The sequence below is a fragment of the Podarcis bocagei genome, assembly GCF_964188305.1.
Source record: "Podarcis bocagei genome assembly, chromosome: 4".
NCBI classification, from domain to species: Eukaryota; Metazoa; Chordata; class Lepidosauria; order Squamata; family Lacertidae; genus Podarcis; species Podarcis bocagei.
In genome coordinates this window covers 89,165,138-89,181,919 of record NC_138128.1, presented here as the reverse complement: position 1 = coordinate 89,181,919, position 16,782 = coordinate 89,165,138, and the positions used below count along the sequence as shown (strand labels likewise).

At 45.6% G+C, this 16,782-nt stretch overlaps 1 protein-coding gene across 19 annotated transcripts in view; it reads right to left on the bottom strand.

The window, feature by feature from the left end:
* Positions 1-16,782, bottom strand: part of CAMK2G (calcium/calmodulin dependent protein kinase II gamma) — a 172,300-nt gene that overhangs the window by 66,784 nt on the left and 88,734 nt on the right. For all 19 annotated transcript variants that reach the window (XM_081191678.1, XM_081191667.1, XM_081191681.1 and 16 more), the window contains exons 4-6: positions 6,316-6,370; positions 5,202-5,267; positions 2,241-2,313 (exon numbers count right to left, since the gene is read on the bottom strand). In XM_081191678.1, the coding sequence (XP_081047804.1) occupies positions 2,241-2,313; positions 5,202-5,267; positions 6,316-6,370 (194 nt within the window). The remainder of the gene's footprint in view (positions 1-2,240; positions 2,314-5,201; positions 5,268-6,315; positions 6,371-16,782) is intronic.

Here is a 16,782-nt window from a genome sequence, read left to right as displayed (position 1 = left end):
GTGGAACTCCGAAACACAGCAGAGCTTTGGGGGGGCATGTTTAAGGACATGCTTACTGTTCATAGGGGATGCCAGCCACGTTTGTTGGTTCAGGCTGTCACCCTATGTGAACAGAGAGCCCCACAAACACACAAACACACACACCACTCCTTAGCTGCCATGTAAAACAGAGAGTAGGAATAAATGGACCATTCTCTCAGTGCTTATATGTTAAGATGTGGGGTCCCTCAAAGTTATGTATTGCAACTTGTATTTTTATTGGCCGAGGGAGCTGGCGTACAGCTTCCGGGTCATGTGGCCAGCATGACTAAGCCACTTCTGGCAAACCACAGCAGCGCACGGAAACGCCGTTTACCTTCCCGCCAGAGCGGTACCTATTTATCTACTTGCACTTTGACGTGCTTTCGAACTGCTAGGTTGGCAGGAGCAGGGACCAAGCAACAGAAGCAAGCGGGCTTACACGAAGGAATAAAATGAGCTAAAATTCAAACGCATTAGAGCAGACGCGGGGATTCAAACTGCCGACCTTCTGATCGGCAAGCCCTAGGCTCTGTGGTTTAACCCACAGCGCCACCGCGTCCCTTTTAGTTTGCCTTGCAAACGAAGGCAAAAATCATAGCCTCACAAATATATTGATGGGGACTGAGCTGAGGGAGGTGAGACTGAACAGGAAAGAGATCTTGCAGGCTCCCTCAGAAGGTGGTGGACTCTCCTTCCTTGGAGGTTTTTACACAGAGGCTGGATGGCCCTCTGTCATAGATGCTCTAACTGAGATTCCTGCATTGCAAGAGAATGGACTAGAGGAGCTTGGGGTCCCTTCCAACTCAACAGTTCTTTGATTTGTTGTAGATAGATCAGTTGAAATAAGATTGTGGATGACGGGACAATGAAGGTATTTACGACATGTGTGGCAGCTGTGGGAAAAGGTAAATTTCATGCTAGGAAAGGGGTTGAAAACAAGTGAGTGAAGAAGTATGGTCCACTGCATCCTTGGTAGGGCAGGTATCATTAGAGCTGAAAGCCAAAACTTGAGTAGAAGCAGAACTAGCTGTAAAAATGTCTATTGCCTTTACTGGCTGTAATTTTGCTGCTGCAATTCGCTCCTGGCAGGAGAGTGTGGACTTCGTCTATGCCATTCCATTTTAATGCAGGCAAAGAAGCCAGGAGCAATAGCAGATCCTTAGCTGATCATTAGCAAACAAAAAAGGAAAACAGGCTAACCCCTCCCCACTGAGAGCTAATGACTAGCAGTTTGAAAAGCCTTAGCTTCACGAGCAAAAGACTAGACAGGGAGGTGGGGGAGGTGGGGTTGGAATCCAGAGGCTACTGTGACTAAAGTCAGCAAAGCAGAGGACAATACTGAGTCTAAAGAGGTTGTAGATAAGGAAACCAACTACAGAACAAACCTCAAAAAATGAGCACAAAAACATCAAAGGAGTGCCGAGGAGAGGAGCTAATGATGAGGCTAAACCATGGGTCGGCAAACTAAGGCCTGCAGGCCGGATCAGGCCCAATTGCCTTCTAAATCTGGCCCGCAGATGGTCCGGGAATCGCCGCATGGATCGCCAATGTGCATGTTCTTTCCCTCTCCCTCTCTCTCACACAGCGCGGCGGCGCCTCCTCACTCCCTCCTCCTGGCTTCTCCCAGCCCTGCCTAGAGGAGGAAGGGGGCTGGGCTTTGTTGGTGCCAGCCCCTCTTCGGAGCCCTTTCGCAGGCCACTCATCGTCCGGCCTCCCACAAGGTCTGAGGGACAGTGGACCGGGCACCTGCTGAAAAAGTTTGAGGACCCTTGGGCTAAACACAGAGATAAATTCAGTAAGAGGGAGAAGAAATAAGGAAAAAACCAGCCTGAAAGGAGAACACGAAGAGTTTTAGGAGGAAGCGAATGCTTTCTGCAAGGCAACCAACTTTAGCACTGGGTTAAAGAACAACAAGATGTGTACGTACAACAGTCATATAACTAAGAGCATCTTCAGGGTACCTTATGCAGCATACCTCCATATTATGCAGCGTACCTGTTCTGAATATTCTGAGATTCTATAAAATGCAGAATTAGGTAGAGCACTGGGTGTTACAGGAGCAAAGGTATGAGTAGGTGATTGAGCAGCCCCCAAAGAAAACTGTAATTCATGCTAGTTAGAAACAAGGCCCACCCTGTGTCGCTATCTCGATCTCATTTCCATTCCTACCAACGACAGCTTCAAAGCAACTCTGCATTTTCACCAAAAGAAAGGATTACCTTCAAGTCCCTGTGTACAATATCATGCTGATGGATATGATTGACACTCTCCAAAATCTGGTGAATGCAGTGGCTGCAGAAAAGAAAAAAAGGAAGAGTGTTATTCATTAATGTATGTATTTATTGATAACGTCAATGCTCCCAAGGCAGAAGCGTCAAGATTATATCATCACCTATAACTATGACCAAAAGGCAGTGGAAGCAGGGAGCAGTAATACATAAATAATGCAACTAGTAAATACAGGGCAGTTCTGGTGCAATCCTATGCCGTAACTGTTACCTGTGTGCTCTACTGTGAAGATGGTGTAGATCGCAGTACCTTGCATTTCAGCTTGCTGCAGTGTGCTTGGAAGCCCCACAAAGCTTAGACCGGTCCCTGAAATTGTCCACAGGTACCCAAAAGAGAACACCACGCACCCCACAAAATATGAGTGGCAAGCCCTGGGCCAGCTTACAAACTGCACTCGCCTACATTTGGCAGGACTCCTCGAGGCTTTAATCAATCAGCAGCCTCCTCCATCAGTCTCAAGGCTGGGATCCCGCCAGCGTGGAAAGGTTTTAGTAGCGATAAATGCAACCAGATTACAAAGATGATGTGTGTCTGCAGAGAGGAGCTGGACACCTTTTAAGTACAGAACCCACTCAGCGTGCATTTTCAGTTCCCTTCTTTCCCTCTTCAAGCTCCCTGCAAGCTCAATGAAAATCTGCTGCCTCTTGTTTCTCCCTCTTTTTGCAGAGAGAGGAGCAACATGTCATTTACACCTATCATGTCAGGACAACACTACACCCACATTGCCTGTGCATGAGGCAACACACACAGATTTCTGGGAATGCTCAACCAGATAGAGGTTTCCATGCGCTTGGAAGGAAGCAGACACGGCAGCTGGTATGTAAGCGACTTACTGCAAGTAGCAAAGTCTCTTTGATGTACGGAGGAGTGTGTATTTTAACAGCTCCTGCAGCACACCATAGGAATCTGTTCCTAGGAAGTTACAGGTTTCAAACCACCCCTTGGCAATTTCACGTTGCAGGAGTCAGACCCATCTTGGTGCAAATCCCTTTGAAAAGGTAGCAACAGCAGTGTCTGGGGCAGGGGTGGGGGGAGAGGGGGAAAGTGTGTGTGCTTTCAGAATCTGCTTTAAGTGTTGAGGACACAGGCTTGCTCTAGGAAAGAACAAGGCTGTGCAAGGCACTGCTTCCCCACCAGTAAAAGGGGCTTGTAATGTAAACCACTCTGGCAGGCCCTGTGACTCTATCTTCTCAATCCCAGAAAGGGGGTGGGTGGGGGATCTGTATAACTAGGACAGAGCCAAATTCACAGCAAGCGACTTTCTGGCCAAAAATGGCAAAAGCGCAATGAGTCTCTGGGAAGGTCAGATTGGCACAAACGCCGCTCTCACTTGCTAGCTCTCTCCAGCCGGCTTTGGAATGCAGCTCAAAGCAGCAAAGGGGACAAGCTAGCAACGACTTGAGCAAGGAAGCGCTAGACCTCTTCAAGCTGGAGGGGGAATCCAGGGTAGCAGGAGATAATCTCAGAATATGACCACCCAGAGACACACACACACAAAAAAAAGGTGGGGCTGGCAAGTGTGGCGTTAATAACAGTATTCCCCATGAATTGCTTCTAAAGCAACATTTCAGGCTGGGATAGATGGCATTTATTTGAGGAGGAGGAGGAGGAGGAATCCTTGCCTTGCTTTGCTGCCAGCTTCCTTCAACCATTAAAGACTTCCATACAACAAAGATGCACCCAAATCTCCTCTCACTTGCACACATCTAGCTGAATGTATCCACAGCCTTCCCTACCACCATAAAGACTAGAAACTGCTTTTTGATTATTGCAATGAGAGCACCGGTTTCCTGACATCTCCACTGCATGTGGTTCGACTTGCTTACTTGATCAAAGTTGAAGAGGACCAGGTAATGGGGAGCTAATTGCTCTGCTGGCACTAGTATGCCTCTCTTCAGTTGCAGCCTATTATGATCATGACTGCACAGACTGTTCTGCTGGGGGAGGCGCAGTAGACTATCCTGCCTTGCGACGCAGAGTCGGAGTCAGGCAGATGGCCTTTTCATTCCTTTCAGCTGAGATTTAGGAAGGTTTCAGCAGCCTGGCGAAGCTTTCCAAATACATTTCCTAACCGTAGGCGTCGGTAAACCCCTGGGCCCAGGTGATGTGGAAATACTGTGTTATGCAAAGATGAGCTGAACTGCAAGGCTAAGCACATTTTGGCTATCTTAGGTGCCTTGCAGGCTGCTCTCAGATTGACTTTATTCAGGCAACTGAAAACCCTGCCAAAGTTGTGCCTAAAATGTAGGTACAGGGAAAGAAATGCAACAGCTATAGCAAAACTATCCCACCCTCCTAAAAATGCTGCAGCATAGGTGTATGGGTTAAGGGAGTGGGTGGCACTGTGGTCTAAACCACTGAGCCTCTTGGGCTTGCCGATTGGTAGGTTGGCGGTTCGAATCCCCGCGACGGGGTGAGCTCCTGTTTATCTGTCCCTGCTCCTGCCAACCTAGCAATTCGAAAGCACATCAAAGTGCAAGTAGATAAATAGGTACGGCTGCGGCATGTGTTTCCATGCGCTCTGGCACTCATCATGATGTTCTGTACGCCAGAAGCAGTTTAGTCATGCTGGCCACATGACCCGGAAAGCTGTCTGCGGACAAACGCCGGTCTGAAGCGAGAAGAGCACCACACCCCATTGTTGCCTTTGGCTGGACAGGGGTCCTTTACCTTTTTTTATGAGACAGTAGTTGGAAGTCCAAACATTAAATACATCCATGTGTTTTCCCGCTCTCATGGGAACAGGTACCAAACAGAATATAGGACTAACAGGGTGTGGAATGGGAGAAAACTTTGCACCGTACACAGTACAGACTCCACAAACAGTGCTGGGAGAATTCAGTTTGCCCAACCCAAATCAGGGGGGATACAAGGTGACAAGCTCTTCTTACCTGGCATCCGCTTCACTGTAATATTCCCTAGCAACAATGTCTTCAAAAAGCTCTCCACCGGTGACCCTAGGAATAGATATAAATTCATGAGGATACAAGTACCCACTTTTCGTTTGGAGGCTGTTAGAATTCACACTTCCTGCTCAAAGCAGATGGAATTCCTCCATCAGACTTCCCTAAATACTCTTCAGAAGAATTCAGAGCAATCCAGAAACTATAAAAACTTGCTGCTTGTTGTGCATATGCACAGATTAAAGCCAAGCTATTATTTTAGCTTGATTTACAGTGCCTATTATGCCTTCTGGTTGTACGCAAGATGAAAAGATTGAAAACGTTGTCCAGGTCTGGAAAGCCACCTAAAACATTGCTTTGCTGAATGTCCAACATCATATTGGAATTGCAAACGTACTTCACCAACTCAGATAAGCCTATCCCCAAATGGTGGATTGAATAAACTTCTTCAGCACACCCACAAACAATCCTTGCTTGTGTTTTTAGACTAGAGTTACCCAAACCTGGGTCTCCAACTGTTTTTTTTTTATGACTACAACTCCCATCATCCCTAGCTAGCAGGACCAGTGGCCATGGTTGATGGGAATTGTAGTCCAAAAACAGCTGGAGACCCAAGTTTGGGAAACCCTGTTTTAGACTTATCAACTCCTGGCCAAAAAATGGCTCCAAATACAAGGAATTACTGGGTCAGGTTTATTTCGTCAACTGCAAAGACAAATGTGATATCCCTGCAGTTGGCAAGAGCCTATTGCTCTGGTTATTTTTTGCTTTTATGATTAGAAAACTTTAAGGTCCAAAGGATATATCATTGCCAGTATAGGGTGGAAGGTCTAATGACATGGCAGTGGAACTTGGGGGGTCTGCGCAGGTTCTAGTAAAATACACAGTGTAGTACTGTGTGCAAAATTCACACATAATTTGGGTTTAAAAAACAACAACCCCACACACCCTTGAATCTATCAATTGCTGTAGCAATGTCTGGAGGAACAGAAAGGGAGGAGAAAATAGAACACCTGGATATATATTTTATTTAGAAACTCCTTCTACAGCCCACACATTTTTGTCAGTGATGATGGATCAAAGTTAAACAGAAAGCACTTACAGATCAAAGACGAGGTAGTGGAAGCCTTCTTCCGAAATGCTCTCATGGAGCCGCACTGCAAACAACAAAAAGAGACAGAAGAAACTCAGCAGGAAACTGAGGAACAGAGGAAGTGAGGCAAAGTGTATTGACCTGGACCAAACCTGTGGAGAACCGCCCACCACAGTGCTCCCTTCATGAAACCACACAACTGGGTTGTGGATATATTTACATTCCCATTTGGTATTGCTGCAGTGAGTTGTTATTCACTAATAAGCGAGTACCAACAACCAACCAACCAACATTTATATAGTGCTTTAGGGTATTCAGAAGTGCCCTCAGTATTATTCTGTAAGACAACGTAGTAAGAAAGACAAGTTTCATCTCCATTTTGCAAATGGGAAACTGAAGCTCTCTCTCTCTCTTCTCTTTTTTCGAAGCCTGATCCAATCAGGGCTTTGCCAGTGGAGGGAAAGGGGGTTTCCCCAATTTAAATCACCATGCCGCAAAGCTGGTATGAGACTTGTATGTTTTGCCCCGTGCACAATTAGCAGCTTCCACAGGCCATTTAGATCAAGGAAACCATGCTGCGGTAAAATCATCATTAACGGAGCTCTGGTCCAAACCTGCCAAGCAGGCCTTGCTGCAGTGACACTACGAGGGAGCAGCATTCCACAGAGGGGGTGATCCATATGTCAGATTCCCCAGAGGCCACACACGAGACACAAAGTCAAGGTGAACGTGAACATGGGCACAGATGCAAAGAGAACTAGTGCCACAGCACAGATCGAGAGGAGACACCCGACTAATGCAGCCGTCAGCAATTCTGCAAGTAAAGGAGGAGGAAGAAAAGAAAACCAGAAATGGAAAAGTCGGGGCAAGGATTAGCATTTCTGCTGCTGCTGCTGCTGCTGCAAACTGCTGAGGCAGAAGGAAAGAGTTTCATCGGGCATTCAAGGAGTCGCCAGTTTTTGACAGCCCAAAGCAATGTGAAACAAGGACACTTGCAAGTCAAAAGGTTAAGACGGGGCAGAGAACCTAGGTGGGGCAGCGGGTGAGTGGCATGCAAAGGCGCACAGTAGAGAGAGCAGAATGGTGGCTTTGTGGTCGCCGCTAGAATGGAATATTCAACAAGTAGGTCATCTGGACAATGTACAGCGGAAGAGCAACTTAATTGAAAACAAAAGCAGCATCTTCTCTCTGTGAAATTGCACTCCTTTCACTTAATTGCCTATTGAGCTCCAGCTCTTCTCGAACTGGAACAGCCCCAGTATTGATTGGCTGCAGCAAACCAAACAGAAAGGAAGAAAGAAATGGAAAAGGGAAGGAAGGAAGGAACAAAACCCCACTCTGTGTGTGTTTGTGTGTGTAGATGAAAAGGGAAATGTTCTCTGTACAGACAGAAGAGGATGACGAAGAGGAAGAGGAGCTGCTCCTAACAGTGTTTGCTGGCTTGGTCCCCCTTTATGGGCAGACCCACCTCTGGATTTGTGCTTCCTCCTTTTGTGCTTATTGCCCTGGAAGTGGGCACTGCAGTAGGAGAGGCTAGCAGACTCAGGTGGGATAGACCCTTGGACCTGTCTTGACACCAGCCCCTTAACCCACTGTAAGAATTTTGGAAATTCCTTTTCCCCAGGGAAGTCTGCAATGGGAGAAGGGGAGAAAGCTGCATTCAGCATAACCTACAAGATCATTTCTGCTACTCAGAACACTGAAAAGGGGTCCCAGCTATCTAAGCAGTCTGTGGTATGGCAGAAGTTGGAGTAAAAAAGCTTGCCTCCTCGCCAGCAAGTGGGGCACAGCCTCCCCTGAATAGGCTTGAACCTCTGATTGCTTCAGCAAACACCTATGTCTGCCAGCGTCTTGACAAGCTACAAGAGACTTTGCCTCCTGTGCAGCGGACTATTGAAAAGGTGGCATTGGGTGCCAAAGACCTGGTCCTAGGTGCCAAGGAGTCTGTTTGCGCAAGAGTCTCTAAAGCAAAGGGTACAATGTCAGGTTTAGTAGGTGTGGCCAAAGGAGCTGCCCAGGACAGCATTTTCTGTCTTGCACCCCCAGGAATTTGGCACCAAAACCATACTTGGAGGTGTGATTCTGGCCTTCCTTGCCCACCATCTTCCAACAAAGCAGTGTTCCTCAGTCTGTGACCCTGGGATTGTGAAGAGTTCCTGTGGCTGTCCATAGTAGAGGTCATGCTATGCTCAGCTGACCCTGGAGGAGGTGGGGCTAAGGGGAAACAGGTGCCACATAATTAGACATGCCAATGAAGTCATAATCCTTGGAAGTGCCAGGAGTTTCCCCTGCTGCTAGCTGTGCAAGGGGAGGCCACACAGGCAATGCAGACCCACCTGAGCACTCCTGCACCTACTTGTGAGGAGGCACAGCCATGGGGACCATGCTGCTGTTGCCCAACCCTCTCCGAGGACCCCAAGGGGTTGGCCCTCCTCCTTCCGTTCTGGAAACAAAGGAGGTGGGGTGCAAACCAAAAAAAGACTGTAGGGACAAAGAAGAAACAGGAAAAGAACGAAATGGAGCCAGGGGGGTTGGGGGAGAGGCTTGGAGGAACAAAAGACAGGAGGAAAGAAGACAGAAAGGGAAAACAGAACAAACGCACAAAGTAGCAGGCAATTTGGCTATGCACTTATGGAGCTGTAGACACACCCTATTGAGTCCAGCATTAGCCAAAGAGAGGTGCCATCCGAAGGTAAAGGAATGCCCTCCAAAAGGCTCTGGAAAAAGGAAAGTGATGATGTCCTCCTTTCTGAGTCCATTTCTTTAAAAGCACGTACCATAGCGAAACGGCAGTGAGCGTTATGATCCAAGAAGTCCTGGTTCAAATCCCATCCCATCTAGGAATTCACTGCGTGCCCTTAAAGCAGGCAAACCAGGATCTCAGCCTTCTGGCTGTGTGGATTAATGGTAACACCACTATAACCAACCTTGCAGAGCTGTCACAAGGTTGGCTGAGAACGAATGTGAAGTTCTTCTGGACACTGCTGTCTAAATGACTATTTACCGCTATTCCTTCTTGGCATACTGCACGGAACACAGCATTATCCTAAGTGGATTTCTGTGCTTTGGACTTTCCTCAGGTTGCATTAATGCTCCTCCTCTCTGTGTGTTTTACGGTAGGCACACCTGCCCTGTATCCTCTCTTCAGAAAGACAATGTTAGATAAAAACCCAAGGGATTAGACCAGTACCAGGAGGTTCTGTTGCTAATGGACATTTACCTAGAAGTGATTAGTCAGCTCATTGTTATTTAATTAACAGGCTACATCCTGGATAGTTGACTGTTAAGCTTCCATTCTTTTGCAATACTCTCTGTCATAAAAGTAGTCCATTGCATTTTCTTTAAATCATTTACAGATGGAAATGCCGTGTTCTGTGTCTTCCCATGGGCCTCCTTGATTCTGGTACCTTGTATTTTCAAAGTTCCCCACTGAGATTCTCAACAAAAGAACTGCCCGTCCCTCCTGTGTGGTTAGGAGAGGTGGACTCGTAATCTGGGGAACCGGGTTCGTGTCTCCGCTCCTCCACATGCAGCTGCTGGGTGACCTTGGGCCAGTCACACTTCTCTGAAGTCTCTCAGCCCCACTCACCTCACAGAGTGTTTGTTGTGGGGGAGGAAGGGAAAGGAGATTGTTAGCCGCTTTGAGACTCCTTAGGGTAGTGATAGAGCGGGATATCAAATCCAAACTCTTCTTCTGTTCAGATAGGAAGTGCCATCAACTTCCCATTGAATTTATATAAAACCCAACAATTTTGGCCAATTGGTGCCAAGGAAAGATAGAACTTTTTTATGTATGCCACAACAGCAGCAAGAATACTTATTGCAAAATACTGGAAGACGCAAGATCTACCCACCAGGGAAGAATGGCAGATGAAACTGATGGACTACATGGAAATGGCGGAAATGACTGGCAGAATCCGAGACCAGGGAGAAGAGTCAGTGGAAGAAGATTGGAAAAAAATTAAAGTATATTTACAAAAACATTGTAAAATTAATGAGTGTTAGAAAGATATAGGGAATGAATTTACATGGTTTTAGCAGAAAGGTTATAAAGGATTAAGTAAAAATAGTTGGTTAATGGGTCAAAGTGTAAAATTTAAGGTTAAATTGTGTCAAGATAAACTATGGAACAAGGTTTGAGAAAGAGGGAAAGGACTTGCTGAAACAACTAATTGAATTAGAATACAAAAAGGGAGGTGTGAGGAAGTCAAGGAAACAAGTAAATGAAAGATAAAGATATGAAAACACTGGATGTTAGTGTTTTTAAATGCTTTTGTTTTTTCACTCTTATTGCTTTGTTGTACTGTTTTTGGGTTTTCTTTTCTCTCTCTCTCTCTTTTTCTTGGTATTGTATTTTTCTTTTATTTTTGAAGTATTGTAATCTTTTTTCTTTTTTATCACTGCCTGCTTTTCTTTTTTTTGTAATTGTTAAACTTTAATAAATATCATTAATTTTAAAAAAAAGAATTTATATAAAACCACCTATGGAAGGCAGACAATCGCAAGAGAAATTTGTTTCCCCAATTAACAATTACCACGTTAACAATAATGACATTTTAAAAACTCTTTACAACCAGGGCTTCCTTGCTAAATAAAACTGTATTCAACTCCATTTACACTGTTCATATGTAAGCCTGGTTATAGACCACAGTTAAGGAAATCAGCTGGCTGTTCAGTCCAAGCAGCCCTCACTTTGCTCCTCCTTTCCTACAAACTATGGAGCGGCTGGCTTAGCATTATGTGCAAACAAGCATGCATGGTTGATTGGTTTCTAAACAAAAGAATGGACAAAACCTTGGGTCCCCGTTCATGGTTTGTTTGGAGAGAAACAAATCATGAGTGTTGGCTCACATATGACGCTAAGATAGCTGCTCCATGGTTTGTTCCTTGCTCTAAGAAAGGAAGAGTAAAAAGCAGAGACTGCTCAGCTGCTTGCAGAAGTGTGTAGCTCATGCACCCACTAATTTCCCCAACAATTTAGCTACCATATTTTTCGTCCCATAGGACGCACCTAGTTTTTTTGGGGGGAAATAAAGGAAACATTTTTTTCCTTTATTTCCCCCCAAAAACCAGGTCGGGGAACAGCAGGATTGCGGCGCTGCGCCTCCCCGCTGTCCCCCGAGCTTGTGGGGCTGCCCGATGTCTGCCCGAAGCGCGGGGCGCTCTGCTTCAGCGCTCCCCGCGCTCCGTGCAGCAGGCTGCTATCCGCAGCCTGGGGAGCCCTGCGGGACCTACTTGATAGGCGTAGCCCGCAGGGCTCCCCAGGCTGCGGATAGCTTCAAAAAGCGCGGGGCGCTCTGCTTCAGGGCGCCCCGCGCTTCGGTAAGCAGGCTGCTATCCCCAGGCTGCGGATAGCTTCCCGAAGCGCGGGGCGCTCTGCTTCAGGGCACCCCGCGCTTCGGTAAGCAGGCTGCTATCCGCATCCTGGGGAGCCCTGCGTGAACTCCCGTGGGCTCCCCAGGCTTGCTGATAGCTTCCTGAAGCCTGGAGAGCGAGAGGGGTCGGTGCGCACCGACCCCTCTCGCTCTCCAAGCTTCAGCGAAAGCCTGCATTCACCCCATAGGACGCACACAGATTTCCCCTTCATTTTTGGAGGGGAAAAAGTGCATCCTATAGGGCGAAAAATACGGTAAATTTAATATAAACAAGGCCACTGGAAAGAGCTTCAAAAGCACAGCTCGAAAAGTGAGTGAATGGGCAACAACAGCATGGCAAAAAATAAATTCAGCGTGACTGGATGTAAAGTGATGCACATTCACGTATGCAATGGAGATCTGAACTGGCTACGCCTATCAAGGAAGAAGATACTTGGGTTCTGGTGGATAGCTCAATGAAAACCAGGGATTTTTTTTCAGTTGGTACTCTCCAGAACTCAATTCTCTCAGGTGGGCGTCATTGCTATTGTAAGACAACAAGGGAGGTGTTCATTGTGAGTTCTGCCACCTTTTTTTCTTTAAAATAAAAATTAAAAAACAGCACTCATGAAAGCCAGCAGCTTTGAAACAAGCAAATTCCAAGCTAGGATCTGAAAATAAAACTGCCAATATCATAATGCCTTTATATAATCTATGGAGCAGTTAGATTTGGAATACTGTGAACAGTTCTGTTTGCTCACATCTCAGAATGGATAGGATAGAGAGCTGGAAAAGGTACAGAAAAGAGCACCCAAAAATAAGATAGAGGCTGAAGCACCTTCCCTGCAAGGAAATGTTTTTTAGTATTTTAGGTGTTCTAGATTCAGAGATGCAATTTGGGGTGCAGCGGGTTGGGTGGTGGTGGTAAGGATGGCAGAAGCAGACAGAATTACTGTGTGGAGAGAGATAATGATTTTGCTCCCCCATCACAGTCCTAATACTCAGGGTCAACCAATTAAATGGCTTGGCAGAAGATGCAGAACAGACAAGACACCCATCCTTCTCCACAACCTGTATAGTTTATTAATCTGTTGTTATCATATTTTATTTTAACTGCAGTATGTTGTTTTGGGTTATTTGTAAGCAGAAAATGCCGACGGTACTAATGAATAATTAGTAAAATAAATCCATGCCTAATACATCAGTTATCTTCCAATTCGAATTAAGCCTGCTGGCCTCCTTTCATCTTTTTGTTTAAACACACACACACACCAACAGACAAGCCACCACAAAAACTCTGCCACCCTCCACCGCCTCCTCATTTTCAATCAGATACAGTGCTCTCTTCCACCTGCACAAACCAAAACTTTGAGGTTCACAAAGCCTCTCTCTCTCACACACAGAGAGAGAGAGAGAGAGGGAGAGAGAGGAGGAGGAGGAGGAGGAGGAGTAGGAGAAGGAGAAGGAGAAGGAGAAGGAGAAGGAGAAGGAGAAGAAGAAGAAGAAGAAGAAGAAGAAGAAGAAGAAGAAGAAGAAGAAATGGGCAGATTTCAATACTGTAGGAATCTCTCTGTGACATTTAGGCTGCTTAGGTGAAACAAATGCTGATGCAAACAGACAAGGCAGCATTGAAATGGGGATCTCAATTTCTTGCCCAGTAACTCCAACTTTCTTTCTTTCTTTCTTTCTTTCTTTCTTTCTTTCTTTCTTTCTTTCCTTCTTTCCCCATGTCATGTAGTCTCCAAATTGCTCTGGAGATCCTTTTGCAACAAGACACTCTGTATAAATGCCAGGTACTCAGAGTCAGCACTAACCTCATCCCTGGGCACATGCCAGGCAGCCATTAGGCAGAATCTGCATCTCTCCATATCGGTAATGGCTCTCTCGCTGCCCCCATGCATTAGCTATTGGGGGGGCGGGGAGGCAGTTGCCCTACTGAACTACCGCAGCAAATTGAGTGGAGATGGGATAAGAAGAACAACCAGAATGAATTTACTCCCCTCCCCCCGCCCGCCCGCCAATCCACTGCCACCGTCCCCACCTCAAAATACTACACTCAGCATTAAGGATGTGTTGAAGCTACAAATATAGAATATACACACAGGCTGACAGACGGCAAAGTGAGTGCTATCATCATCAGCAATGCAACTGATACACACATTGACACAGATGGCCGCCACCCACTCGCCATTTCCCCCAACTGCTCATTATCCCAACACAGCCAGAAATGCGCATGGAACAGCCCCACCACATCAACAACACCCATTGCCAGCAAGACTCCCCATTGCACACCAAGATACAGGTTCCCAGTAGGAGTTCACCGTTCAGCTTTGGCTGTCAAGGGCAGCTCAGCTTCCCACCCCCAGCTTCTCCCTAATTATATTAAAACGGGCAGAGTTTTGCTGCAGCTGCTAAGGCAGCTTCCAGAAAGACTTTCCTTTTAATTAAAAGTTTGCTATTAAAAAGCATTAGCATGTGTAATGCAAATAATCCTTTGTAAATCATCTGCTCCAACAGCTAATGACGGGCTTCGCTGGAGTGGTAACGGGTGACATAAGGATGGTTAGCTAACAGGACACCGTGTGCAATTATTCACTAGTTCCTTGGGATTAACCCTCTTTCCCCCAACCAACCGAGCCACACCAGGGATAAAAAGGGAGTTAAGAACTTCCTGCCTACCGTGCCAAAAACCCCCCCAAAAACGTGCACTGCCTGCCTTGTCCAAACTGAAGAAACTCATCCTGTTTTTTCAGCAGATCCTTGCACATAAGCAACCATTGGCAGCAGAAACACCCAAGACACAACTGAAGAGCCCTCTACTAAAAGGGAAAAAATTGGGAATTTGGGACACCACTGAAGGTGGAAAAGGTTGAGTCAAGTCAGAATCACTGCTGTTTGTGTAAAGGGGTCAGTTCCCAGCCAATCCTGCTTATTTTTGCTAGCTAGCCCAAATCAAACCAACCTTCAGCAGCTAGGTGGCCTGAGGTCCAGCTACTTGAAGGACTGCTTCTCCCAGTCCCAGTGCCTTAAGATCTGCAGGAAGACCCTGCTTGCACTTCCAGGAGAACTTGTAGTTTGCAATGTAACAGTGCAGAGAAGGGCCTCCTCTGTTGTGGCACTCTGTATCTGGAATTCCCTTCCCCTGGAGTTATGTCTGAGCACTCCCCTCTGCTGTTTTTAGACATCAAGACAAATCTTTTTATTCAGGTCTCTGGAGACGCTGATTTATGTGACATGTTTTTGCTGTTGGATTTCTGTTATATAATATTGTTCAATTTAATACTTTAATATTGTACTGATGTGTCATATTTTTATGAACTGTTGCCTACCACCCCGAGAACCCTTGGGTTGAAGGGCGGGTTATAAATCTGATTAATAATAAAACAAGAAAGAAAGCATGTATGGGTAACGTTGCAGAAAATTGTAAAGGAGAGGGGAGGAGGTGCATTTTTCACCTCTAGCACCAAAATTACTTTTGGCCAGCTAGATTAGAATGCTACACTTTCGAAAGCATGGTGGACCTTGTAGGTGGTTCACTGAATGACAATGGAATCGTTTGGCAACCAGCTTCCTGCAGACATAATTAACGCAATTATCACCTAAGAAATCATCCGTGGAAAAATACGAGGGGGGGAAATTCAATTTATAATGCAGCGACTTTGGAAGATGTAAACATGATTCCAGGAAATTCGAAAGTTAAGAGATGGCAAACCTTTCCTTCCATTTGTTGTCTGTTTGGGTAGGTTTAGACCAAGGAGCATCAATAAGTTATCATTGAAGTTATGGCACCAGTGTTTAATCAACTAATTAAACTGATTAAAAGCATTTTGATAAATTAAAAATGCAGATCTAAAACTTTTTTTAAAAAAAGACATACAGTGGAACGGTTTCCGAACGTCTTGGAAGCCGAACGCTGAAAAGTGAATGCTTCAGTTTTCGAATGCACCTCGGAACTTGAACGGCTTCTGAGGCGCATTTCTCAATTTTCACCATAGACTTTGCTGACAGCCCTTTGATCCTCGGTTTTCAAACGTTTCAGAAGTCGAACGGTCTTCTGGAACGGATAACGTTCGAAAACCGAGGTTCTACTGTACAGTGGTACCTTGGTTTACGAACTTAATCCGTTCCGAAAGTACGTTCATAAACCAAAGCGTTCATAAACCAAGGTGTGCTTTCCCATTGCAGCGGGGGACTCAATTTACAAGTGGAACACACTCAACAGGAAGCGAAACATGTTCTTATTCCAAGGCAAAGTTCACAAACCAAAACACCTACTTCTAGGTTTGCAGCGTTCTTAATCCAAGTTGTTTATAAACTAAGTTGTTCTTAAACCAAGGTACCACTGTACTTACAAGAACTGTAGATGACAGCCAGCATCTTAAGAAGAAGAACACTCTCTCTACCATAAAATAGGACACATGTCTGTCCTAAAACAGTATTGTTAGGAGATTATTAGTCTTTTAAGATGCTATAGGACTTTTTACCAATTTATTCTATAAAGCAGGCTAGCATAGGTGCCTCTCAGTTTTGTTGGTAAGTGCCCCAAATGTGTGGAAGAAATAAATACTGTGGAAACGAATGATTTCTACATCTCTACTAAAATGGCCAAATGAGTGATGGAGGCTGCAGCTACCTTGCTAGTAGTGTTTCAGCTTACTTTTCTTTTAGCCTTTCTGATAGCCTCTTTTTTCCTGGGAATGCCCAGCCAAAAAAAGATAGATGTTCAAAGTCTGCATTGCCTTCTCCTATGGTTTTAAGGAAACCTTGTCTGCTGGCTGCAAGACTGGCAGTAAGTTCAGCAGTCCCATTAAAATTTGGAAGGCATGAAGAGAAGCAATAGCAACCCAGAGATGCTGAGCAGTTGAGACATAACTTCTGACAAAGACCAAGATAAGAAATTACACAGGAGCCCAAAGGCTCAATCAGAAGACAGATAATTCCCATACTAAGAATACAAAGATAAATGGGGAAGGAGATAAGGAGGAAAAATAAGGATATACAGATCCAAGAAAGTACTTGAAAGGAACCTAATTTTAATATGAAAGAGAGAGGGTGGTATCATCTGTGCCACCCAAAATCTACTCCTGCCTACCACCAGTTAAGAAGTTGAGCTAAAAGGCAG